This window comes from Pteropus vampyrus, unplaced genomic scaffold (genome assembly GCF_000151845.1).
Source record: "Pteropus vampyrus isolate Shadow unplaced genomic scaffold, Pvam_2.0 Scaffold221, whole genome shotgun sequence".
NCBI lineage: Eukaryota > Metazoa > Chordata > Mammalia > Chiroptera > Pteropodidae > Pteropus > Pteropus vampyrus.
Genome location: NW_011889002.1, coordinates 2,124,723 through 2,150,774, shown reverse-complemented (window position 1 = coordinate 2,150,774; position 26,052 = coordinate 2,124,723). Strand labels below are relative to the sequence as shown.

The 26,052-nt window shown below is 39.4% G+C and overlaps 1 protein-coding gene across 1 annotated transcript in view; it reads left to right on the top strand.

The window, feature by feature from the left end:
- The window catches only part of NEDD9 (neural precursor cell expressed, developmentally down-regulated 9), a 46,105-nt gene extending 30,022 nt beyond the window's left edge, over positions 1-16,083 (top strand). The window contains exons 3-7 of the mRNA XM_011373240.2: positions 7,168-7,269; positions 7,756-7,857; positions 8,688-9,929; positions 11,303-11,392; positions 13,728-16,083. Of these exons, the coding sequence (XP_011371542.1) occupies positions 7,168-7,269; positions 7,756-7,857; positions 8,688-9,929; positions 11,303-11,392; positions 13,728-14,237 (2,046 nt within the window). The 3' untranslated portion in view covers positions 14,238-16,083. The remainder of the gene's footprint in view (positions 1-7,167; positions 7,270-7,755; positions 7,858-8,687; positions 9,930-11,302; positions 11,393-13,727) is intronic.
- Positions 16,084-26,052: the final 9,969 nt, after the last annotated feature.

The following is a 26,052-nucleotide window of genomic DNA, read 5'->3' as shown; positions in this document are numbered from 1 at the left end:
TCTTCCAAAATTTATGTCCCCTCAGCTAGACCGTGGTGTTCTTCGCAGGCTGAGGTTCAGTAATTCTGGGATAGTAGAAAGGTTTTTTGTGTACTTGCCTAGTTCTTGACTAGGCCTTGGGGTAGAACGCCAGGAGCTGGTTACACACATTCTTGTTCTGCTAGAGTCATGGGTAAACTCCACTGGTCAGTTCTCAAGGCATTATCTAGATACCAGAAGCATAGGACTGTGTACTTCAGGTCATTCTTAATCTTGCTGTGGATTATAGAGACTTAGACACAGAGTATTAAATCATGGGACACGGAAACTAGAACAGTTACAAAACACTCCTCCTTACACTTCCAAGTTAGATGTCTTACTGTTTTTTTTAATTTTGTTAGAATTATAAAAATTATGTTTTCATGATTTTGTAATTTTTTATACATATGTACATCATACATAGAACTATGAATAATAACAATAATAATAATAATAATAATAATAATAATAATAATAATAACAACTCTAAAATAGGACCATGCTGCTGAAATTACCTGTGATGCTCCCCATTCCATCCCAGGTTCTCATCCACAACACCCAATTCTTTCTGTCAAACAATAGAATATTTTTGCATCCTTTTTACTGTACTTGTTCTTCCTTGGGGTTGCTGGTAGCATGGAAGGTGGGAAGGAGTCAAAACAGGAACGAGTGTTGGAGGAGAGAGATGAGAAGTTGTGATAAGTATGTGGGCGGTAGGGCTGGCATCAGAAAAAAGCACAGCAGACCAGGGTGGAAACTGAGACCCTATTAATCGCCTTTTGCAGAATTCTTAGGGGCTAAGGAAGATCTACCTTCATGAAAGGCATAGCCTGCTCCCTCCCCGCTTCCCTCAGTGCTGCCTTAAACTGGCAACATGCAGTCAAGAAGCTGAAGTTCTCCTAATCTCAAGGCATCCGCTGCTGTGATGTCCCCAGTCCCAGACCCCCACCAGCTCCACTTTAAGGAGGGGAAGTGGATGCCCAAGGAAAGCAGCCCCAAAGTGGACTTGCTGAGACCATGGTACAAGTGATACCATGTGAGCAGAAGTTGTCTTTCAAGAAAGTATTTTGCTTCTAGACACACCAGATGGGTATGTGCCCTACTTCTTGGTGAGATCCTCTTGACAAACTCAGCTTGTGATCTTCAACTTAAAACACCTTTTCTGAAAAGAAATTCAATAAAATGTCCTGGGTTTGGGATCTCACCGTCTTTTTCTTGAATAAATATCTTTATCTCTAAGCCTTATAAAGCATGTTTTCTCCTGGGGTTTTCCACTGGAGTGTTTTGGGCTGTTATGGTGATAACTGTGACAATTGCAACACTGATATGACCAGAGTAAAACAGTAACCCAAGTAAATCTACTGATGGTTATTAAGGGCCAAAGTCTCTTGTCATTTACTGCTTTGATTTGAAATTCCCACTGCCTCGTAGATCTCACTAGAAACATTTTATGCATCTGTGAAGATTAATTCTTTCTGACTTAAAGAATGATTAACATTTGTTTTCTCTCATGGTTTAATCATGAAACATTTTGAAGCAAACAGCTTCGAGATCTGTGATCTCTAAGACACAAACAATGACCTCATCATTTTAGGAAGAAAACATCATTGTTTGTCTTGTTTCTGTTGTCTCGTCTCCTGCATTCCTGGTTATCTTTGATTGTGTGTTAGACATTGTAGTTCTTAAATATTTATACAAATCATTTAAAGAAATCCTAAAAAGGTGTTCTGTACTTCCAGAGAGAATTTTATTTCCTTCTGCCAGCCTCATGGGCACACATAATTCTAATTTCAGACGTTGAGATGTTCTTTCCTACCCCGATGACTTAAAACCTAGCCTCAGCCTGTGCAAGGTGGGTTCACTTCCATTTAATCTTTACTTTTGCACATAGTCCTTAGAATCCCAACCTGAAGTGCGGCATGGTTATCAGGGTCCCTACCTTGGTGAGCCACTACCTAGAGTCCAATGTTCCTCTTCACTCAAAAAAACTATAAAAAAACACACTGTAGGCTCTTAGACACTAATTTCAGATCAGCGAATGCCCCTGGGAAAAAGCAACCTCAAAATTTGGGCTTCTGTTTATGAATTCCTTCTTCGCTTCCCAATTTTGACCTGGTAATTCTTTTCTGTCTTTTAACACTTCAGTGACATTAAAAAGATTTTTTAATATCTTTTCCTCATTTTCTTAAGCTGTCTTCTGTGGGATGGTTGATCCAAATTACGTAGTCCACAATTTGAGTACAAAAGTAAAATAAGCAAACTTAGATAACAATTATAATAAAAATAGCTAAGGCTTAAGGGTTTACTATGCTGAGTACTTTATGTACTTGATCTTATTTAGTGCTCGTAATATCCTATAAGTATTATTTTTGCCATTTTACTTATGAGGAAACAGGCTTAGTATGGACAAATACCTTGGTCATGTTGTCACAGCGAGTACATGGTAGAGCTAGGATTTAGATCCAGCTCTGCCTGAGTACTGCTAATATTCTCAACCACTCCGCTCATCAGACCCAATCCTTTCAATTAGCTAAAGACCCAATGTGGCCATAGCCTCTGGTATACAGCTTCCCATGACATGGGCCTATCACATTTTTTCAGAACTAAAGAAGCATGACTTCTTTAGTTCCTTTCTATTGTATTTTCCTCTTGATGTTAAGGTAAAAAGTAGAGTTTGTTTTGATTTCTTTTTGCAAAACTCCCCCATATGTTTCTGGCTTCTGGCTGAGAAGAACACAGATGTTCGTGTCACACGAAGCCTCTAGATTGAGGAAAAGGAAATCATCTAGCAGCCCTACGTAGCTTCCAATAGTGGTTTGCACCAAATAGTGGTGCAGGTGATAATTCTTCCATGGGTTCTGATTTCTCAGCTTTATCTAACAGTCACTTGGCTTTTTGGCTCCCTCCTTGCTCAATGCTACCATGCATGGCTGATAAGACACAGTTCTGCCCCCATCCCATAGGTCCCGCTCAACCTAGAGCTAACTTACTTAGAAACCAACCTTATCCTACACAGGCAGATCTTGTTTAGTATCATCTCTGGTTCCACATTATCTTGCTTAAGAAAAGCCTTCAGTTTTTCTTTAGTTTTGTTAATATATTCAATCAATACATTTATCTAAGACTTACTATATTCAAGGCACTATGCTAGGCCCCGCTGTCTATATACAAATGAAGAAGAAATGGTCTCTGTCTCAACAATGCTAAGTGATGAGATGTACTGAAACAGTCAAACCACAAGTGATAAGTACAATTAGAGATGTATAGATAATATGCTCAGGGAATGCCCACAAGGGAGATATTCTATCTGTCTGGGAAATGCTTCATGGGAGAGAAGCGGTTTGGCTTGGCCTTGAAAATCAAATAAAATTTCAATATGAGGGAAGAAAGAAGAGCATCTTAGACAAAGACACAGCATGCTTAAAGGTGCAGAGGTATGAAGGTAGGTCATATATTAAAAAACAGGGTAGTTCGGTCTTGCCATGGCATGGTATTGGTGAAGAGCTCATGGGGCCTGCCCTCAGTAGCTTTCAAGGTCCTGAAGGAAGAGAGCAGACATACACACATGAAGGCAAAGACCGGCATCTTGGGGGCCAGAGACATGTTTAGTTTGGCCAAGATGTTGTTGAAATATTTGAGCCAATTTTAAAAATCAGATTTTATATAACAATCCAGATTTTTGGCTTCTCCTGAAACTTTGAAAGATCTGGCAACACAGGGTATGTTTTCTCAGGATGGCAGTTGGACGGAGCTGACAAATGGCTGCCTCCTGTCAGTAGGGTGTGAGTTCTGTCTACCCTACAAAGAACCCCAGCTTGCTTCTCCCTTCACCCTACCTGCTCAGCCTCACAGGCGTGTAAGCAGCAGGCCCTTGCTCTGCGCCAGGGGCAAGCCCAGTCAAACCAAAAGTGGAGACAACATGAATGACAGACCCCCCGGGGGCCTCTCTTCCAGCTCGCTGACTCCCACACGGGTTGTTTTTCAGGGTTTCCTAGCCCTGGCTGCTACCCCAAACACAGACTCTTCTTTAAAATTTTAGCATGCATGGCTCTCAAAATTATGAGACGTGAAAGTATTTAAAGTGTCTCTAAAAACAGCTCATGCTGCCCATGATCTGAGGCTCAAAATGGTGTAAATCAAATACATCAAAGTGTGGGGCGGGGCAGGCCGTCTGTTTGCCTGTTTTTATGCAAGCCGATTAATTAGAGAGCTAACATAACCCAGTCTCTGGACTTCTGATCCTACCCTGCCAAAGCCCAGCCTTGAAGATTTATTAAATAGACTCTTGTTCTAAATGTCTACGGTCAGCCCTTCTTCTCTGCTCTATAGCTCTTCTCAAAGTGTCAGCCTTCAGACTCCTCCATTGACTGACAAGAATGGTACTAACATCTAAAGTCAGAGTCCTCATTGGGACAGAAAACCAACATTTGGAAAGTGCAGATCTTCTTCCAGGGTAATCAGAAAAGCAGTTGCAGTAGCAGTCGGTAGGTCATAGAGCCCCAGGAATCCTGCAATTTGGCCCCCTTTGTGGCAACACTAATGAACTAAGAGGTCAGTTTGGTCATTCCTAAGGCTGAGGCCTTGTAACTATAAATAAATACACAGAATGAAAGGAATGCAGAAAAGAACAACAAACGAACTGAGGGAGGGAAAAAGGAAATGAGAAATCTGACTTGGTTTCATTGAGAAAATGAGTTTTAAAATGCCCTTTGTGTAGCAATTCCATCAATGCCTTGCCGAGCAATCGCCCAGGAGAATTCTTCCAAAATTTATGTCCCCTCAGCTAGACCGTGGTGTTCTTCGCAGGCTGAGGTTCAGTAATTCTGGGATAGTAGAAAGGTTTTTTGTGTACTATGTCAAGCAGGAAGAAAAGGCCCGATGAACCACAAAACTGGATACTCTGTAAGGTACAGAACAGTCAGCACTTTCCTCAGAGGAGAGAACACACAATTGGCATAAAAGTGACCCAAGCAATGGATAGTGGAGAGTGTCCAAAAGTCGATTTCCAGCTCTGTGTTCTTTCAGGCATTGCAAAGTGGATTGCTGTGTGCTCTGGATGTGTCTGACCAGATGCAAAACGCTGGTCCCATTTAAATGCCATTTGTGGACCAATGTGAATTAGATGGTAACATTGGGAATGCTGGAATCGGGGGAGGTTGTAGTTTGTTGGCTTTTTCCCCCTGTGGTTTTCACCATCTGTTTCTTTTAATGCATAAACAAGGAAAATGACTGGTTTGGAATGCGAAGTTTCTAAAAACCAGATGACCACAGGCATCCTCTAAATGAGAAAGAGAGAGCAAGTTGGGGTTCTGTGACATTTGTCAGGAAGTGAGATGTTAAATACCGGGAAGCATTAATGCTCTCTGCCAAGGAAGATCCACAAAGGCCAGGAAAACGCCTTGTCCGTGACCCTGCCTTCCTGAGGTCATGCTATATGTTTACATTTCACCAAGGTTTATTTTCAGATACCAACACCACCCAACCCCCCTCCCTTTCTATACTAAAGATAAAGCCATTCATTTGGCCTTCAGCATAACCAGCCTTAGTTTTCCATTAACATTATTGCTAACTTGGCAACCTTGGATAAAATCTACTCTTAGAAACTTTTAGAATGAACAAAAGCTGCGTTGTGAGCAGGTTCTATTATAAAGCCAAAATAGAGTTATAAATAGAGGAGCTGATGAGATAGACTAAGAGAAGGTACTTCATTTCTCCCCTAGACAATAGTGAGGAAAATATTATATAAGGGCATTAGAAACACAGTATGTTTTTCTTGAGCGAAGGCTTTAAAAAAGAAAGTTTGTCGTGCATGGTACAGTGGCCCCTCGATAAAATAATTTTGTGTGCTCTGTGCCAACAAACCTTAAAGCAATAGATTCTTTTCTTAAACTGGAGGCAGTGGAGAGATTTGATGGGATGGTGACTGCATACTAATCTCTTTTGCCTTCATTGCAAGAATCAGCCACAAGCAGCAGGGATTTAAAACCAAATTGAACTTGGGCATTAAAGAGCTCCCCCTGCCCCCAGGGAGAAGCGCAGTGGTGCGTTTGGCTGAGGTCCACTCATTTCAGCATAAGACAGACAGGAGCATTTTTCACATAGTTCTGTAGGGAGCCCTACGCCAGAGTTTTCACATTAGAGAAAGGATAAAAGATGACAGCCTGTTAGAGAACAACCGACTCTTCCTAATTTGCAAGATCTGTTCTCAGAAACGTCCTGGGCAAAACTGAGGTGGGTGTTGTTAGTCGTTGGGAGCCAGAGGTTAGGCAGAAACAAGACTCTGGTAATTTAGAAACACTTGGAGGATTAAATATATTTCAAAATGAGTTTTAGTCCAATTTCTCTACCCAAGCTTAGGACACATGAAGTACATAGATATGAAAACATGAGCCTGTTGGGTGTGATTTCTTTCATTGACATTCGTTCCAGATATCAGAGTCGTGATGGGTGTATTTGACTTCTGATATCCTTTGGATGTGGATGCTGTCTGAGGTGTTTGTTTCCCTGGCGGAAAGGGGAATATGATTAGAGACCTGAACTCTGTTCCTGGAGGTTACCTGACTCAGTATTTTATTTGTTTTCTAAGTTAGAGTGAAAGCTCCTGGGGGCTTCTAAGGACAGCACTGTGTGAGCATTAGCTTCATAAAAATACCCTAGTGACCTATGGAATTTTCGTTACAATCATAATAATGTCAGATGAAGAGGCGTCCTGGAGACGGTATGAGAGGAATTTTAAGTAGCTGAACTCTATTTGCATTATTCACTTTACAAATAGTTCCAGAACCTTAAAAAAATTTTTTTCATTATGCTGTGCTTTTGATGCTCCAAAGAGATGATATAGGACATTCATAATTTAAAAGTCATTCTCTCTTAAAGTACATTTATCTGACCAACTTTGAGATAATTTTGTTACCATGAGGAAGGGGGATAGAGATATTTCAAGGACTTGTTCTTCGTTGGGATTCAAGAGGGATTTAAAAGGTTACCGACCTGGTGTCCCCTTGTCTCCTTCCTTTTCTCTCGTCCCTATTTCTTTGGGTTTTTCTTTCTTTCTTTCTTTTTATAGGGGAGAGATGAGGGAGGAGTTTCTGATGAGGAGGCTAGGACTCAGGCTTGGAATTTTACCCCTCTGTGTCTTCTTGCCCACAGGTGATAACCCCAGTAAGGACAGGCCACGGCTATGTGTACGAGTACCCATCCAGATATCAAAAGGACATCTACGATATCCCTCCTTCCCATACCACTCAAGGGGTATGTACCAGGACTGTAGTCACCAGGGAAGAGGAGCACTTCAGGGTGGCACACCTTAGGGGCTACAGAGGAAAGGAGAATTACAAATTATGTATATTTCATAAGAAGCTTGATTTAGGTTGTCTATCTAGGAGCCATTTTAGCCAACATTATTTAAATTGTTTTCTGGATTTGCTTTATCAGGAAATCCTAGGTTTTTATCTGACAAAGATATGTTGCGTATCATTCAGGAAGTATGTAATTTTCAACTAAAGTTTAAAGTACAGACAGTGTAGATATTTCACTTAAGATCATTTTTATATTCAATTTAAGTCAAAGAATATGAAATTTAAAAAGAAAAGTTTCATCAACCCTGTATTACATAGAATGCTTTTAAAGAGGATATACATAAGTTGATAAATAAATTTGCAATTAAAAACTTAGTAATATAAAAAATGACAAGTATAAGACATTTCTATTCCGAGTAACTCAGGTCTTTCTCTTCAGGTGTATGACATCCCTCCATCATCAGTGAAAGGCCCTGTGTTTTCAGTTCCAGTGGGAGAGATAAATCCTCAAGGGGTCTATGACATCCCTCCTACCAAAGGGGTAAGTGAGCTCCTACATAGCAGCAAAAAAGGTGTGTGTGTGTGTGTGTGTGTGTGTGTGTGTGTGTGTGTGTTAATTGAGATAAAACAAGAAAGGCAAACCAAAAGGGAAAAACTAGTCTTTGTGAAGGAGTAAAGAAATTGGAGGGAAAGTAAGAGGGAAAAAAGAAAGGCAATAATTAAAGATAACTCTAGGGATTCCATATGTAGGGGTCCCCACTAAAAAAATGGGGTAGTCGATAAGGAAAACCAATAAGAAGGTAAAACATTCAGTTTGGCAAGCAACTAATATATCTCATGTATATAGGGTGTTACAGCTTACTTAGTCCATGTACATGAGTTAATGCACTTAATGTAGTCTGTTACCCTCAGGGGAGGCCTAGACAGGAAGTACAGGTATCCTTGTTTTACAGGTAAGAGAAGCGTATCTCAGAACATTAAAGTGACTTATTGACCATCACATAGCTGGTAGATCCAGGGAGAGACCTCGGGTCATCTGACACTTAGTCCAGTGCATTAATGCATTACCTGCCTCCCAGTCTGGATCCACTGAGGAAAGATACCCGGGAGGTGGTCAGAAATGTAGGGCTGGGACCCAGAGAGAATAGCTCACCCACGAGGGTACACATAACAGGCAGCACTGAAGCCAGGGAAATAGTGCACTTGTTAAGGACGAGGGAAGTGGGAACAAAGCAGCACCTTGGAAATACTTCCCATTCGTGGGTAGAAGTGACAGAGGTGCCAGCAAACAGGACTGAGAATCCAGGCCTTCATTATAATGGGCTGTTGTTTCTGCATGTTCACTAGCTTTGGTTTGTACTTACTTTTCAGGTATATGCCATTCCACCCTCTGCTTGCCGAGATGAAGCCGGGCTCAGGGAAAAAGAGTATGATTTCCCCCCTCCAATGAGACAAGCCGGAAGGCCGGACATCAGGCCTGAGGCTGTGTATGACATCCCCCCGACTAGCACCAAGCCTGTGGGGAAGGACCTTCAAATGAAATATAACTGTGATGCTCCAGGAGCTGCTGAACTGGCAACACGAAGACATCAAAACATTTCCCTGAACCACCCATCCCCACAGCTGGGACCATCAGTGGGCACTCAGAATGACGCATATGATATCCCTCGAGGGGTTCAGTTTCTGGAACCGCCAGCAGAAACCAGTGAGAAAGCAAATCCTGCAGAGAGAAACGGTGTTTACGACGTCCCTCTGCACAACCCAGCAGATGCTAAAGGCTCTCAGGATGTGGTAGATGGGATCAACCGATTGTCTTTCTCCAGTACCGGCAGCACCAGGAGTAACATGTCCACGTCTTCCACCACCTCAAAGGATTCTTCACTGTCAGCCTCCCCATCTCAGGACAAAAGACTCTTACTGGATCCAGACACAGCCATCGAGAGACTTCATCGGCTCCAGCAGACTCTGGAGATGGGCGTCTCCAGCCTAATGGCACTGGTCGCCACAGACTGGCGGTGTTACGGATACATGGAACGACACATCAATGAGATACGCACCGCGGTAGACAAGGTGGAGCTGTTCCTGAGGGATTACCTCCATTTTGCCAAGGGCGCCGTAGCAAATGCTTCCTGCCTCTCGGAAGTCATCCTCTACAACAAAATGAAACGGGAGCTCCAAAGAGTGGAAGACTCCCACCAGATTCTGAGCCAAACCAGCCATGATTTAAATGAGTGCAGCTGGTCCCTGAATATCCTGGCAGTCAATAAGCCCCAAAACAAGTGTGATGATCTTGATCGGTTTGTGATGGTGGCAAAGACAGTGCCCGATGATGTGAAACAGCTCACCACAACCATCAACACCAATGCAGAGGCCCTCTTCAGACCAGGCCCCGGCAGCTCGCATGTGAAGAACGGGCCTGAGAGCATCATGAACTCCACTGAGTACCCACACGCTGGATCCCAGATGCAATTGCTGCATCCTGGGGACCACAAGGCCCAGACCCACAACAAGCCATTGCCCTCAAGCCTAGGCAAGGACCAGCCCCCTGACTGTAGCAGCAGTGATGGCTCTGAAAAGAGCTGGATGGATGACTATGACTATGTCCACCTCCAGGTAAAGCAACCAGACTCATAAAGCACTTACATTCAGAGAGCCCAGAACTTAGGCCTGTAAGGCTGGTAGGCTGCACTGCCAGAAGAGAGAATAGGATTAATGTTAATCCAAGTGGTTCACTAATTAGAAGCAATGTACAGGAGAAAGAACACTGGCCTGAGAGACCAGAGTCCTTGGCACAGGATCTTTCTCTGACACTAATTATGTGACTAACTTATGTAACCTCCTTGGGCCTTAATTTCTTCATTTGCAAAATGAATGAAGCACAGGGTTGTATTAGATCCCATTGATATGTCTCCAACAAGCAGTAAGAGACTCCCGAAAAAGAATAGTGGGCCCTTGGGTAATCATACCAGCTCAACTTCTGTTTGCATTTTATAATAGAGTTCCACATGATATTTTATTTGAAAAAAAAAGAGGGGGGAGTTTCACTGTTAAGAAAAAAAAGTTTGAAAGCCTCTGTACTAGAGAATTTCTAAGGTCCCATAAGCTCTGTGTGTGTGTGTGTGTGCGTGTCTATAATTACTTATGGAATACTTAACCCCACTTCTGACTTACCTTGAAGACCACTGGGTGTTTGCCAATTAGCCTAGAACTTAACCTGCGTATGGGAAATTGGGCAGTCACAGTGTGCCTCCTACAAGTGGAAATTTCACCAAGTTAGACTAGGATCCTGACAGCTTGCCCTTTCACTCTAGGGGATAAAGCATTCTACCAAGTTTCGTTATTTAGAATTTGGCTTACTACCTTATTCTACCATTTTTTTTATTTGACTGAGCCACATATTATCCTGAAGACTATTTAACTACAATTTTCTTGAGTGCAAGAGACTGGAGAAGAGAGCATTGAGCCACACTTAGTACTAAGGAAAGGTAGGGGAGAGAGTCAATGGAGGCATAAAACAGTCACCTGACTGGTTGTCCAACTCTGCATATTGGGAAATAGTAATATATTGTAGAATTGTAGATGATTCGAAGAAACTAGAAATGCAGTGTGGACCATATTTAGACTTACCTACATTAGGAGGTTTATGGGTTCACATATTAGAAAAGAACCATGAGAAATATTACTGGTTAAGGAGGTTTGAAGGGGATCATGGATAGCTCTCCGAAAATGGCAAAGGGGAGCAGAGAGTGTGACACCCACCATGGAAGAAGGTTTTAGTTTGCAGCCCCAACCTACATAGTGACTCTGGAAGTCTGGCCGAGAAGCACGTCACCCCTGTCTGAGATTCACAGAGCCTAATTGGGCATGCAGGAAAATTGCCAAGGCAGTGGAAAATGAAAGACTATTTATATATTTGTCAATGAAATTGTTAGCATAAGTGAATCATAGTGGTGATGTAATGTTTTCTTTATGTTGAAAAATAATAGGGTAAAGAGGAGTTTGAGAGGCAACAGAAAGAGCTGTTGGAAAAAGAAAATATCATCAAACAGAACAAGATGCAGCTGGAACATCATCAGGTAAGTTCAGTCAGAACAAAAACCACTTGGTATTGAAAGATTTCCTGCTTAATAAGAAAGGTATAACTTCAAAAGATCATGATTTTGATCTTTCCAGCACACTTTGGTATAAATAAGCTCCAAGGCATATAATAGGGTGTAAGAACAAAGAGAAGGTTTATGGTTTTAGTAATCCAGCTGGTATACCTGGATTGCATCCAAACAGCAATTTTTCCAGGCTAAGCCTGTACATCTAACACATTAGGACTGTTTGAGTTCAGGTTGTTGATCTCAAGGAGCAAGACCCATTCAAGCTAGCCCAAGCGAACAGATTATTTAGTGAGGCCACAGGAGGGAAATTCAAGAACAGAAAATGAAGATCTAGCCAAGTCTAATGAGAACTAGGACTGTAAATTCTTTCTCCTTGTATGTCTTTTGATTCTCTCTAAATCTCCTTCCTTCTCCCCTATTTTCTGGTAGCTTCTTCTACTTATCTATTCATTGGCTCCCCTATAACTTTACAGAACCCATAAATGGCAATTCAAAGCCCTGTTTATAGATGGCTTTTCACTTCAGCTTGCTCAGCTGATTGTCAACTCCTTTATGGTTCATCAGATTTCTTTAAAAGAGTCTGATTGGGCCGTCTCTATCTATCTATCTATCTATCTATCTATCTATCTATCTATCTATCTATCTATCATCTATCTATCTATCATCTGTCTATCAATCATTTATTTATCTACCTATCTATCATCATCTATCATCTATCTATTTATCTATCTGTCTGTCTGATGTCTTTTTGTCTGTCTGTCTGCCTATCTATCTATCTACCTGCCCACCTACTTATCTACCTATTTAGCTACCTATTTATCTATGCCCAATAACATAAGCCTATGGCTTGGCTGTTTTTGATTCGACCTAAGGGTGAGAGGACAGGATCTGAAACATATGCAAGTCTATTTACTAAGGGCTTTGGGCAGAGTGGATTCATTTAAAAGTGGGGCTTGAGTGGAGCAGATAATGATGAATATCACCAGTACGAGGGCATAAAAATGAAGAGGCATGAATTGAGATTTATAAGTCTTTTTTTTAGGTGAAATATAACAGCATGCAGAGACATGAAATGGCACACTGCACTCAGGAAACCAGAGTTCTAATCCTTACTTTCAAACCAACCTTGTAGCCTGAGGCAAGCCACTTGACCTCCCTGAACTTCAGTTCTCTGAAAAATGAAAAAATCCTTCACCCTCTTATCTAATGAGATGATATATTTATGAACATATTTACAAAAGCATAATAAGCTAAATATCTTGAAGCAATACCCTGTCTCTTATTATGTTTGGCATTTGGCCAAGCGAGACTACAGGGCTTTAGGTAACTTGTTAAAACCATAGTAATTCCTAAGAAGAAAGCAGATTCTGTGTATTTCTTGAGGAAGAAGCTGAGTGAGGTTATCCCTCCTCTAACTCAGCCCTACCTCAGGATGGAAGATTAACTGAGTCCTAAACTCAGGTCACAGATAGTCCTGACCTGCAAAAGAGTCTCTCCAGAGACTTGGTAGAATAGCTGAAAGTTATTAACATTGCAATTTAATAATACACCAGCTGGGGGCAGTGAGGAGAGAAGAAAGCAAGCCAACAATCATTGATTCTGACTGTAAAATGTCCTTTTCTTTCAACAACTCTGTGGAGCTGTTATGATGCACAATTAGCATTCAGATTTCCTTAGAGATGTTCTTTTCCATAGCACACATATATGTATATGTGTTAGTCTTCCCCGTAGTGCTGGATAATAACATTTATAAATCTGGACAGAAAGAGTAAGATAAATAGAAAAGGGTCATGGACTGTCATTTATCTAAGGGTCTTGAAGGGACAGAGTCAAAGTTTTCTTCCAGAAGGAGCAAACTGTCAGTGATTTACTTGACAAAGAGATCCCTACATTTGGTTTTCTCTTGCTACCACTCAACATTTAATAAACATTTACACAGAGCCAACAATATACCAAACACCATTCCAAGTACTTTGTAAATATTAACTCATTTAACTTTCATAAAGGTGTAGGTAACAGAGCTGAGTTTAAACCCTGTCCTGCCTTCCAGTCCAAGGGCAGAGGAGGAGCCCAATCTTCCAGTGATAGAAAGTCAGCTGGAGGGTTCCTTAGACATCATGTTTCTCAATCTCGACATTTTACAGTTTAGGAAAACAAGGCAACTTGACCAAGGCCTCACATCTACTATGCACCTGACACTTACTACTGATTAAAATTCCTGTCTTTTAACTCCAAACCTTTGTTAATTTCCATTACAGCACACTGCCTTACCCTTAATGAAACCTGCTTTGTTTCTTCCTTGCAGTTAAGTCAGTTCCAGCTGTTGGAACAAGAAATTACAAAGCCCGTGGAGAACGACATCTCAAAGTGGAAGCCCTCTCAGAGCCTCCCGACCACAAGCAGCAGCGTGGGTGCTCAGGATAGGCAGTTGCTTTGCTTCTACTACGACCAGTGTGAGACCCATTACATTTCCCTTCTCAACGCCATTGACGCTCTCTTCAGCTGCGTCAGTTCAGCCCAGCCCCCGCGGATCTTCGTGGCGCACAGCAAGTTTGTCATTCTAAGCGCACACAAACTGGTGTTCATTGGAGACACGCTGACAAGGCAGGTTGCTGCTCAGGACATTCGCAACAAAGTGATGAACTCCAGCAACCAGCTCTGTGAACAGCTCAAGACTATAGTTATGGCGACCAAGACGGCCGCCCTCCATTACCCCAGCACTACCGCCCTACAAGAAATGGTCCACCAAGTGACAGATCTGTCCAGGAACGCACAGCTGTTCAAGCGCTCTTTGCTGGAGATGGCAACGTTCTGAGAAGAAAAGGAAGAAAGGGGGACTAAGTGGATTACTAAAGAAAACTGGAAATACTGTCTGGTTTTTGTAAATACTATCTATTTTTGTAGATATTTTATATGAAAATGAAATATTTTAACACTTTATGAGTTAGACAACATTCAGAAGTTCAGGGAGCTAGAGGGGGATTTTTTTTTTTCTCTGTGTGGTTCTTATGTACACACATAAGCATCTAAGACAAAATGTACAGAAACTTGTCCACGTGAGTGTGTGCGCTTGTGTGTTCATGTTTGTTTGTAGATGTTTGTCTGATACATTCCATTAAAAATCATGAATTAAGAAGCACCTTAGTAAGCACTTCCTAATGCTGCATTTTTTTTTTTTTTTAGACAACATACCCGACAGTTGTAATATTGCTCTACATATACTAGCAATTTATTCTGAGCCTGTCACTTCCAAGTCTGGGAAGCCTAGTATATTTGCAAGTGTTCACCTCCCAAATAACAAGGCATGATATGACTTGTCCTTGTTTTGAAACCACTTCCACTATCTTGGGTACATTATGGCAAAATGTCTCACTTCTGATTGAAAAAGCCCTCTTTAAGAAAAGGTTTCAGAGAGTGTACGTTAATCCACACACTGATATTTTAGGTGCTAGAGAGAGGAGAGACACATGTTTTTAGAAGTCATTGCCCCAGTCAGGACTAGGTTGTTTCAACACTGAGAGGACATCACAATAAAAGGAGAGCATGTGTTTCCCTGGGGCTATTTGATGTTGTGTATTTTTGAATGATTTGCCATGAGGTTTTCCAAATGATGTTTTTAGATTTGCTAAAACCATATTATTTGCAGCAGGAATTCATAAAGACACATCAGACTATAATCCATAAAAAGAAGCATGATTCCATCTGTCAGTAAGTAGAAGCATTTCTGACTCTCAGTATTCACTTAGAAGCTACTGTCCCCATTACCTGAGAGAAACTGGCCAATTCCTTGGTCACCTGAACTTTAGAGCCAACAGGCCACATCCTACTCCATGAGAAGTTATTGCTTGATCTTGCACCCTCCTTAAAACATGCATAGGCAAACCTGACACTTAGAGTAGCTGTACAGATCCCATCTAATCTTTACAACTCTGTCTGGCCAACAACCCTGTATATTAAGCTCACTATCATCTTACTGCTCATCACAGCATCCATTCCACAGTCTGTCACCACTCCCCTCTTGATGTTGGCACAGCACAGACATACCACAAGCCATCAGATTCATCATAGAACAAATAAAATACTTCCTACATGGTGAAAAAATGTATTCACATATTACCAAGTCAAGAAGCATGTTATCTGTGGTCTTTCAGTCCAGTGCTTATTTAATGGTTTCATTCTGCCTATTTGAAACATTTTTATTTGCAATATATACTTTGACTGAATTAGCTTGTTTATTTTAAACAACCAAATCATTGGAACAGGAAAGGATTTAAAGAGAAGAATGTGTGATCTTAGTATGATAAAACATCAGTGAAACTTATCATAGAGGGTGCTTTCCAAAACAACCTCTATCGTCATTCTCAAAACTACAATAAAACTCTGCTCTTCCAAAAGATGATTAAAATCTGTATTGTTATATGACAAGTAAATGTGTGGGGAGAAAGGGGCTTGCTAAAAAACAAAAACACTTGAAGATATTTAAAAGTGCGTCCTTGTAGATTTCATTGTAAGTGTGTATTTCTTAGGCGATGACAGACTTGTTCTAAGCTAAGTGGTGACATTTCATGTTTTCAAGACCAAAATGTTCAATATGTATTATTCTCTTTGGCATCTTGTATATAGAGGCTATTTTAAATCATTAAATTTTTTAGATCTGTGTTTTTATAGCCACTGGGTTTTCTTTTCCATATTTCCTCTCTTTATCACAGAATTAAATATAGGCCTATTTTAGCACTCCTAGTATAGAAAGTCATTTATCGATACTATAAATGTAGATTGTTTTAGAAAAATTGAGTTGTTTATTTTTTCATTTTGGGTCACTTAAAAAGTGTGTGAGCATTTGAAGAAAATTCTGGACTCTGTGAATGTTACCAAACCCAAATATCTAGAATAAGAAAGCCTGTACATTTAAGTGATGGATAGGATGATTTCTGCTATAATATGGATGCTACCATTCATGTGGTTTTAGAATCAAAGAAAATTGTTCCATTTATTCTGGAATAGACATAAAGAAATAATTAAAAGACAGCTATATTTCATGAAAATAAGAGATTCATAATTACATAAATTATTTTTAATGCTTGGCCCACTCTTTCAACTATCTTACTAAGATTTATAGATATAGTATTTGAATATACCATGTAATACTTGCCCATATCTATAAACATTAATTGATTTTCAACGAAAGTGTCAAGGCACTTCAATGGGGAATGGAAAGTCTTTTGAAAAAGTAATGCTGCAACAACTAGATCTCTCCATGGAAAAAAAAAAATGAATACTGACTGCCTACACAAAAATTAAGTCAAATGGATTATAAACCTAAATGTAAAACTTAACACTCTAATACTTCTAGAAGAAAACAAGAGAAAATCTTTGTGATCTTAGGTAGACAAAGGTTTCTTAGAATGCAAAAAAAAAAAAACAAACAAACCCACATTTCTAAAAGAAAAAGTAATTTGGACTTCATCAAAATTAAAAGCTTTTATTCTTCTAAGGAGACCGTTAAGAAAACAAAAAGACACAAACAGGAAGAAAGTATTTACTTCACAGACATTAGCCAAGGGTATGTATCAAGATAAGAAGACAATTAAATTTCTTTCAACTGAGCAAAAATTTTGAAAAGAAACTTCACAAAAGAAGACATGAATGAACAATAAGTAAACATAAATACACCAAATAGAATCACTAAAATTAAAAGGACAAGACATGCCAACTATTGACAAGACAGGGGAGCAAATGGAGCTCTCATACACTGCTGGTGAGAATGTAAAATGGTACAAACACTTTGGAAAGTTGATTGGCAGTTTCCTAAAAAATTAAATCGATGCCTAATTGTGGTAATGGTTTCACAGGTATATGCATGTCAAAACTCCTCAAATTGTACACTTGAAAAACATACCGTTTATTCTTTGTCAATTATATTTGAAATACATACAATTATTCTTTGAAATGGTCTAAACACTCCAATTAAAAGTCAGAGATTCTCAGACTGGATTTTTTTAAAAAGCAAGACTAAACTATAGGTTATTTAAAAGACACCTACTTTAGATAAAATATATCGATAAGTTAAAATCAAAGGGATAGAAAGAGATGTACCATGCACATTCTAACTGAAAAAAAGAGAAAAGCCAGAGTGACTGTATTAGCAGACAAAGTGGAATTCAGAACAGGGCAAAAGGGAGCTTTTCATGATAGAAGGATCAACTCATAAAGAAGACAAAGTTTTAGCAAATATGTGAAGCAAAAAATAATATAACTGAAAGAGAAACAGAAAATCTATAATTATAGTTAGAAATTTAGACATTTCTCTCAGTAATTAATAGAACAAGTAAAAAAAATAGTAATAATTGCTAGGAAAGAGCAACTGGAATTTCTTACATTGCTGGTAGGAATATAAAATAGTACAACCATTTTGGAAAATAGTTTGGCAATCTCTTATAAAGTTAAACATATACTTACTGTATAACCCAGCAATTTCTATCACAGGTTTTTATCCAAGAAAAATAAAAATATATATCCACATTTAAAAAAAACTGCTTTATTCATTGTAGTCTCAAATGGAAACAACCCAAATGGCATTAGCAGGCGAGTGGGTAAATAAATTGTAGTCTATTCATGCAATGGAAAACTATTCACCAATAAAAAGGAGCGAAATAATTATACATGTAACAGCATGCATGGATCAACTTTAGAGACATTATGCTGAGAAATGTCAGGTAGATAAAGAGTACATGTATATGAAGCTCTAGAAAATACAAATCAAATTTATAGTAACAGAAATCAGTCAGAGATTTCCTGAAGTCAAGGGTGGGAGTTGGAAATTACCTGGAAAAGAGCACAAAGGAACTTTTTGGTGTGATGAATATGTTTTATTTCAGTGCTATACATGATGGAAATGCTTCATAAATTGCATTGTTCAATACAGTACACAATTTGAATGTGGGAATTTGAAATGTGACTAGTACAACTGTGGAACTATTTTAAATTTTATTTAATTTTAATTTAAGTAGCCACAGGTGGTTATTGGCCACTGTACTGGACAGTAATGTCTCTATATCTTGATTCTTAGTACTGTCTCTATATCTTGATAATTATGTGAATGCGTATATTTGTCAAAATTATAATAATACATACTTAAAATGTCTTTATTTTATTATGTGTAAGTCATACTTCAATGAAGTTGATTTTAAAAGAGGTAAAGCATTTTCCCAACTAACTCTAATGTTTCATTTTTTTTTCAAATCAATATTATCACCAATCAATTCACAGAAATACTGGAGGACTCACAGAAAAATTTTAAATCAGAAAGTTCAACTTTCTAAGGAGTCAATCTTGAGCTTGTTTATTATCTGCCAGGAAGACAAATGGGGTTTCCTACTCCCCTACTCAGTAAAAGTCCATCTGGACTTTCAATATTTCCCCATAAACCATGTCTACGCTCTCCATAGCTTTTGAGGAATTATGACAAAAGAAATGTTGCCATTCATCTGAAAGACAAGGATTCATTTATTCATTGAATATTTCCTCCTTGGCCAACGAAAGCAGGCAAATCTACCCTGCCCATCAATAAGGCAATGGGCTGTCCCAGCCAAGGAGCCTACTAGCCTCACAAACAGTGTCTCTACTTGCTCAGCAACGTGCTGGGCACCAAATAGACAGGAAAGAAAGGAATATCTGCTCTCTGCTGTTCTTTGTTTCAGACCAAAAGTAAATAGGCCTTTTATACAATTTAAGGCGCATGCCCAACTGAAGGATTCAGGAGAAGACTTCAGGAGTACAGAAAGTGAGAAAATAAAAATGATCTAAGATGGTTAGAAACAGGCACATGCAAAGGAAGGGGTTAAAGAGATTGATGGCAAAGTCAGGGCTAAATAGATGGAAAGAAGGCAGAAGAAAGCCAGGCAAAGGTTGGCAATCAAGAATGAGCACAGCAGAGGTAGTCTAGGGAGCAATGAAGGGCTTGCTAAAAATTACCACACAGGGACTGGGGCTTTTCACTTTGCACCCTCAGAGAATTGCTTAACTCAGAATAGGCATATCAAATATTTGTTGGCTTAATGAAACTGAGCAGTAAACAAAACACCATATTATTTCGAACAGGAGAAAGAGCAGGCCTCAGGGGGCACAAAGTGAGACAAAAGCGATAAGACAGATAATGAAGACTATGAAAGGATAAAAGGAAGAGAATGGAGAGAGGAAGGGAGAAAGGGGGCAGCAAGAGGGGAGGGGAGAGAAAGACACCTGACACAGGAATCAGAAAAGAGTGAAACAAATAACGATGTCAAGAGATGTAGATTCTAAAGCAACATTTGATATTCTAGGTTCTCAAGATATTTTGAGAAACAAGTTGTTAGTAGATGTATTATTGTGTTCTCATTTTGGAAAATACCAACTGTACATGGCTTTCTTGGAAAGACATAATACTCATGAAAATATTAAGGGCTCTCAGGGCCATAAAGAAACCTGTCTTATCCACTGTTTCCCAAAACTTTTTTGACCCTAAGATCTACTATCTTTCTTAACACTTATAAAAACCTGGTCTAGGATGTTCAGATTGTTTATCTTTGTTTCTCAACCCTCACAAAAGGATGAGGCCTGGTAATGAGACTCATCTCACAGAATCATCGCTGGTCTCACTTTATTTATCAAAGTTAATACCTCTACCTTTAACAGCTTTTTAGAACCAACAGGCCAACAGGCAGCACCTGTTTTGACCTTTAGCACCCATCCTCTCCCTGAATCTATACAAGGCACCTACAGAAATACATAAACATACTTTATTGTTTCCTCAGTCCACTTCTCATAAACTGAATGTCCTACAATAAAAATAAAGCACATAGAAGGTTAATTTGGATGAACTTCCCCAATTTCCTTTGGATTAAGATTTTTTTGTAGAAATGCATCGGGAAGGTCAATCTTAAATGAAGAGTTTTAAAATAAAAGTACTTTTCAGATGGGAACCAAGAAAGTGAAAGAAAAAGAAAATACATATAGATGGAAAGAGAAATATAGGCAGAGATAGACTGATTGGCCTGTCCAGGGATTTCATCTAAGAGGAGGTGCTTAATACATGGGAAGTCTTCTCGATAAGGTGGCAATAATGATACGAACAAATGCAAACTTCATTCTGAAAATATCGCTCTGTAGTGTGGCAGGTGCTAAGGAGGAGTCTTGTGAATTCTGAAAGTTCAGTTAGGAAGCTCTTTTATCAGTTCTAGGAGAGAGGGCAAAGGTAGCCTGGATTAGAAAGGAGGAATAAAGAGAGAAAGGAGGAATAAAGAGAGAAAGAAGAGGATAGGTTCCACGAATATAGAAAGGGAAATCAACAGAATTGGTGAGGAATTGGATACGGTGTCTGATGAAGAGACAGCTAAATGGAGGGTTTCTGGCTTGGCCTCTGGATGGATGTGGATCCATTTTGAGCTAAGATGCACCCAAGTTCTTGACATCTCCATGGAACCAGCCTGTGATATAAAACTTCAGTCCTGTCTGGCACTGAACATTGGGCTGAGCTAAGAACAAGCGGAAGGAAGCAACACTGGCTAAGAAACCTCAAACGGTATCAGGTGAAGGCTATGTGAGGCCTACCTTACTTCCTCCCAGGTCCTGACGTGTAGGCACACACATGCTTATCTTGTAGTTGAAAAAAAGAGGGGGAGAAAAAAAAAACCTTGAAAGAATTTTAATGAGTAGAGGCCAATACACAGGGGATAAACCTCAAAAAGGGCAACAGAAAAAATTTAGCATGCTGACTTTTATTTCAGAGTTTACTATTACCAGGCTCTAAAACAAATTCCTCTGTAGCCTGGTGAGGGCAGGGGTCAGGGAGGCAGCTGGGGGAACCCATACCACACAACACGATTTAAGCCATCTCCCAACAACTGTAATTAAGAAAACTGAGTTAACAGTAAAGGGCATCTTATTTTGTTTCCTCATGGAAGACAAGAGACAGCAAGAAATGATGTTTAATAAAAACTTCCCCCTAATTTTCTCTGGTCTGCCTAGCAGTTAGGATACCATCAGACACCAGACACCATCTATCCCTCCCCCAGCAGTTACCATCCAGAAGTGGTTTATGTGTCTCTTTTATGACCCAGGGAACTTAAGAGGTTTTTTCAGAATTGCCTGGGCCCTTTGTGACTTAAATCCCTAGTAAAGAAGTAGGAGTCTCTAAGAACAATGGTTGTGAATGGGGCATTTAAACATTAGTAAGAGAAGCAATATACTCCAGAGTCTTGCGCAATGTTGAAATAGCAAGACAAAGGACTGGTGTGGGTATATTTTCAGGAGGATGTACAATTGTAAATGGACAACTTAGTTAAGATTGTCCTTGCCCTTGGGCAATTATTTCCACCTATCTGTCTAGACAGCCAATCAACCCTAGAAAGGGCCTAAGATTTGACAAAAGAAGGTTTTAGTTACATAATGGGTCCCTTAATCCTGTTTGCAAAAGGAAAATCAACGAGCAAGAGAACAAAATGTCTGCCAGGAACATTAAGAAGAGGGCTTGTAGAGGCCTGTCCCGTGGAGGGAAGCTTTCTAGAAAAAAGTTATTGTGTCCTGTTGATTGCAAAGTGGAGTGGACTTGTAAGTGTCGACACTTCCCAGGCAGCTGCCCTCATTGGAAGGACAACCCCGACCACCACTCAAGTCCTTTGTTTCCCTGCTAGTGTAAATTACCAGCATCCATTCACTCCGGGTAACAATATCTTTATCTGGACACCCCTCCAGTGGTTTCAAAGTTTTTCATTTAGGGTCCAGCATTTCGCTGATCTAAAGCAGGGTTCACTTGGTAGTCCTGGGGTAGTCTCACACAGCACCCCCGTGTGGTCGGATGGGGAAACAAAAGGTCTAGGGGTACAATTTGGTTTTTATAACCATTCCTGCCACCAGCCTGCTGGTGAAATGCAGACGCTAATGCAGACCTTGCTCAATGTTGTGAATATAAGCTTTTAAGATAATTCTTAAATGTTCTACAAACGTGTAACTGTACTATTATTTCTTTATCTGCTCATCTCCCTTTTCTATTGTACATTTCAGATTTAGGGCATCTTGAGTTTGCCTTCTTCATCTCATAGCCTGGTTCACACAAAGGCACAATTTATGTTTGTTGACTGGCTAACTGACAAATGAATGACATCACCCTTCAACCCTCTGTCCCCAGATTAAGAATCCATAATTTTGGATAACTGCAATGTTACATCACCCTGTGTGCTTTCTCCACACGACTCGACACTTGTTATTTCCCCATCTTGATACTCAAATTGTTAGCACATTACTACATTTACAGACCTTTGAACTATGACACCTACGAGTAAAACAACAATTACAGAGAAGATTGACAAAAGGTTTAATGGGAAGAAAACTTTATTACCAGTAAGCAAATTATAGGCAGACATATTCACATTTAAGCATTAAATGTTTTGTTTCTCCTGCATAATTCATAAGCTTTTTGTCATGGAAGTGAGATTTTGGTAACTAACTAATCATGTTTTCCTTTTTGCTTTTACTACCGAGAAGGTCAGAAGCAAATTTGATGCCCAATGTCAGTATTTAGCAACCTGTGGCTTGACTATCTGGCTTCTAACTTTTCTCTTCACCTAATCTTTTCTACCTCAATTATTCTCTGTTTTCTCTTTTTCAGCCTACTATCTACTATCATATGTGTTCATATGAAATATTTTGAGCATATAAGAGCTCAAATGTCCATGGGGTGTGTAAAAACGTATGGTCTTTGCTTCTCCTTCTACAGAGTCAAAATTTTCTCTGATAGAATGGGCTGTACCAACTCTACTGGGCTCATTATTCTCTTCTATAGTATAGGCCTACCTCCAGGGTGCTGGGGTGAGACCAGTTCTTCTACTGGCTATTTCTCACACCCTAAATCGATCTTTCCTTGCAGCTTCTCCCAGGCTTGGGGGTGGAATGGTCCAGAGTTCCATTTCTGCTCCTATCAGTCTCCCCTCAAGGAATTAACACCCTTTCCTGAAATCTGGTCTTGGACAAGTCTTAACATATTTTACCCTCAAAGATAGCATTAAGGGTTAGGCTCTCATTCCTTTTTCTTTCCGGAGGCATCTTGGCCAATTTATAATTTCATAGATGCAAGCTTGACTCATCAGTTCCTGGAAACATCCAAGCCCTAAATGCTCCACCTGAGAGCAATGTCTAAGCCCTAACAAATGTCCTTTGACATCTGTAAGCCGTGTAACTAAAAAATACGCAGACTTTCCAGCTGCAAGTGGAAGGGGCACATATCCCACTCTCCCCCTATGTCTATGGATGAGAAGAACTTCCTTCCACCCTCACACACATACATTTCTCCCTGTGACTGGTGCTTCCAAGTGGCAGACAAACATCCTTCAGTCCCTCCACAGACTACTTATTAGTCACAAGGGGAAAATAGTAATTATATGGTAGAAATCAGACAACCCCTTGATGGAGTGGAGTAATCAAAATCAACACCACCAGTGAAGGGCAGATGGACATAATATACCTCCAGAAGTGAAACCCTGAGACGGTCACAGTATCACCTACATAATATTGGATTTCCTTACCTAGTCATGATAAAACATCAGACAAACAGAAAATGAAGAATGCTTGTTCTATTTTTCAAAGGTGGGGAAAAATCATATTCTACAAAAGCATCAGTGTTATTCAAGACAAAGGAAGACTATGGAATGTTAAAGGAGGCAAGACGACTAGGTACACTACCTGCCCCTGGCCTGGATCCCATCCTAGAGGAAATAATAAAGGACATTATTACTGGGTCAACTGTCAACATTGAAATACACACAGTAAATTAAACAGAAGTTATCTAATCCATGCTAAAATTGATGAATTCTCTGATTCTGTAAGAGAATATTCCTAGTAAATACGCACTGTAATATTCTAAGGTAAAGGGCCACAGTGTAGGCATGTGTGTCTCAGAAAAAGAATTTTGTATATGTTAACAAGTGGATTTCAGTAAAATATGCTACTCTCATCCTTACAACATTTCTGTAAATTTGGAATTATTTTTAAATGAAAAGTTTTAAAACTAGCAACAACACTTTAATCTTACCTATAAGAGCCTGGCCTCAGTAATAGAACCTAAGTTTAAATCTTATCTCTGCCTCTTAGCTGTGTGATCTTGAGCTATTTCACTCTCTGCAAGCTTTGTTTATCTCATCAATAAAATGAGTATAATAATACTAGCTGTGTCATAAGCTTATTACCAGGCTTAAAATTACAAATTAATACTTGTAAGATATTTACAACAGGTTTTGGCATACAATTAGCATCACACAACTGCTTGATAAATAACTGCTACAATCCTGAAATTAAAAACAAAACATGCAAAACTTTTCCAAATGTAAAAATTCCCTCTTAGGATCCATTGACTGACTAAACTGATATGTCAGTGTTTTCATAGATTTATCATGAACAGTGTGTTAATTGTTGGGTGACCAACTGGACATACAGTTCATTGAGCAGGGTTAGAAATGTGGAGGAGCTTAAGCTAACCATAATTTTGCTTTTGTAAAAGCAGTGAAATGTATTATAAATCAAATACTGAGTTAAAACAAACACAGAGAAAATAAGTACTCATTACTCTTCTGAACATATCTTTGAATATTATATTGACTTTCTAAGAAATAAAGGAGGAAAATATGATAATATCCTAGATAGCCCAGCTTCGTTTTAGGATGCTAAGGAATTAGAAAATCAGAGTCTTCTCACAGCTATGGCTCAAACTTCATAAGAGAATGTCTTATATCAAAAACCCGAGGAAGGAAAGGTAAAATTTTCCTATTTTTGGTCACCTCTATAATTCTTCTGGAATAGAGCAGAGTTGGGGCACCTAAGAGTCTCTTCTGCAAAGCTCCTAAAGACTCTTTCCAGGCAGGGCCTGAATGAGTTCCGTCTCCAACCATTCCAGAGCCGCAGGGCTCCTCAGGAAGCCACCTGGTTGGTCTCCCAGGTTCTAGGAAAATTATCATCTATAGCATTCAGGTAGGTGTCCGTGCCTCCAACCCAGCAGGTCAAGACAACTAACTGCACCTTGGAGGTGGTAATAAATACTCATTTTGGGTTACCCCAGAGATATGCAATTCATCATTTATACCACTACCTGTGTGAAACTTTGTCCTGATCAAATCAGTCCACCAGTGAGCTGTATCTCTAGAACACACAGAACTGCTATTACTCTTTGACTTGATACTGTAGCCTGGTCCTGGCAGACATGCTATAAGAAATAGCTTCACTGTTCGGTTGATACATTGATGGACTTTTACATAACTATTTTAAACAAGAAGTTCATTTACATAACAAGACACTTAACTTGAAAGAAAAGCTATTTAGGATTGATTTCTTTTAGAGAAATTTATTCCAACTTAAAAACAGATTGCCAACATGTAACGGTTAAAAAAATAATAAAATTATAAAATTGTCCTTGATGTTACAATGATAAATGAAATATTTTGAAATTCTCCAATCAAATAAAGTATGCAAAGAATTTTGTTTTTGTTGTTGTTGTTGTTGTTATCATTTATCAAACAATGAGAGCAAAATAACTTAATGACGTATAAAAATAACAATTGAATGAGTATACTACTAATGGGTCTTTTTCCAGAAACAGTTTTTTCTCC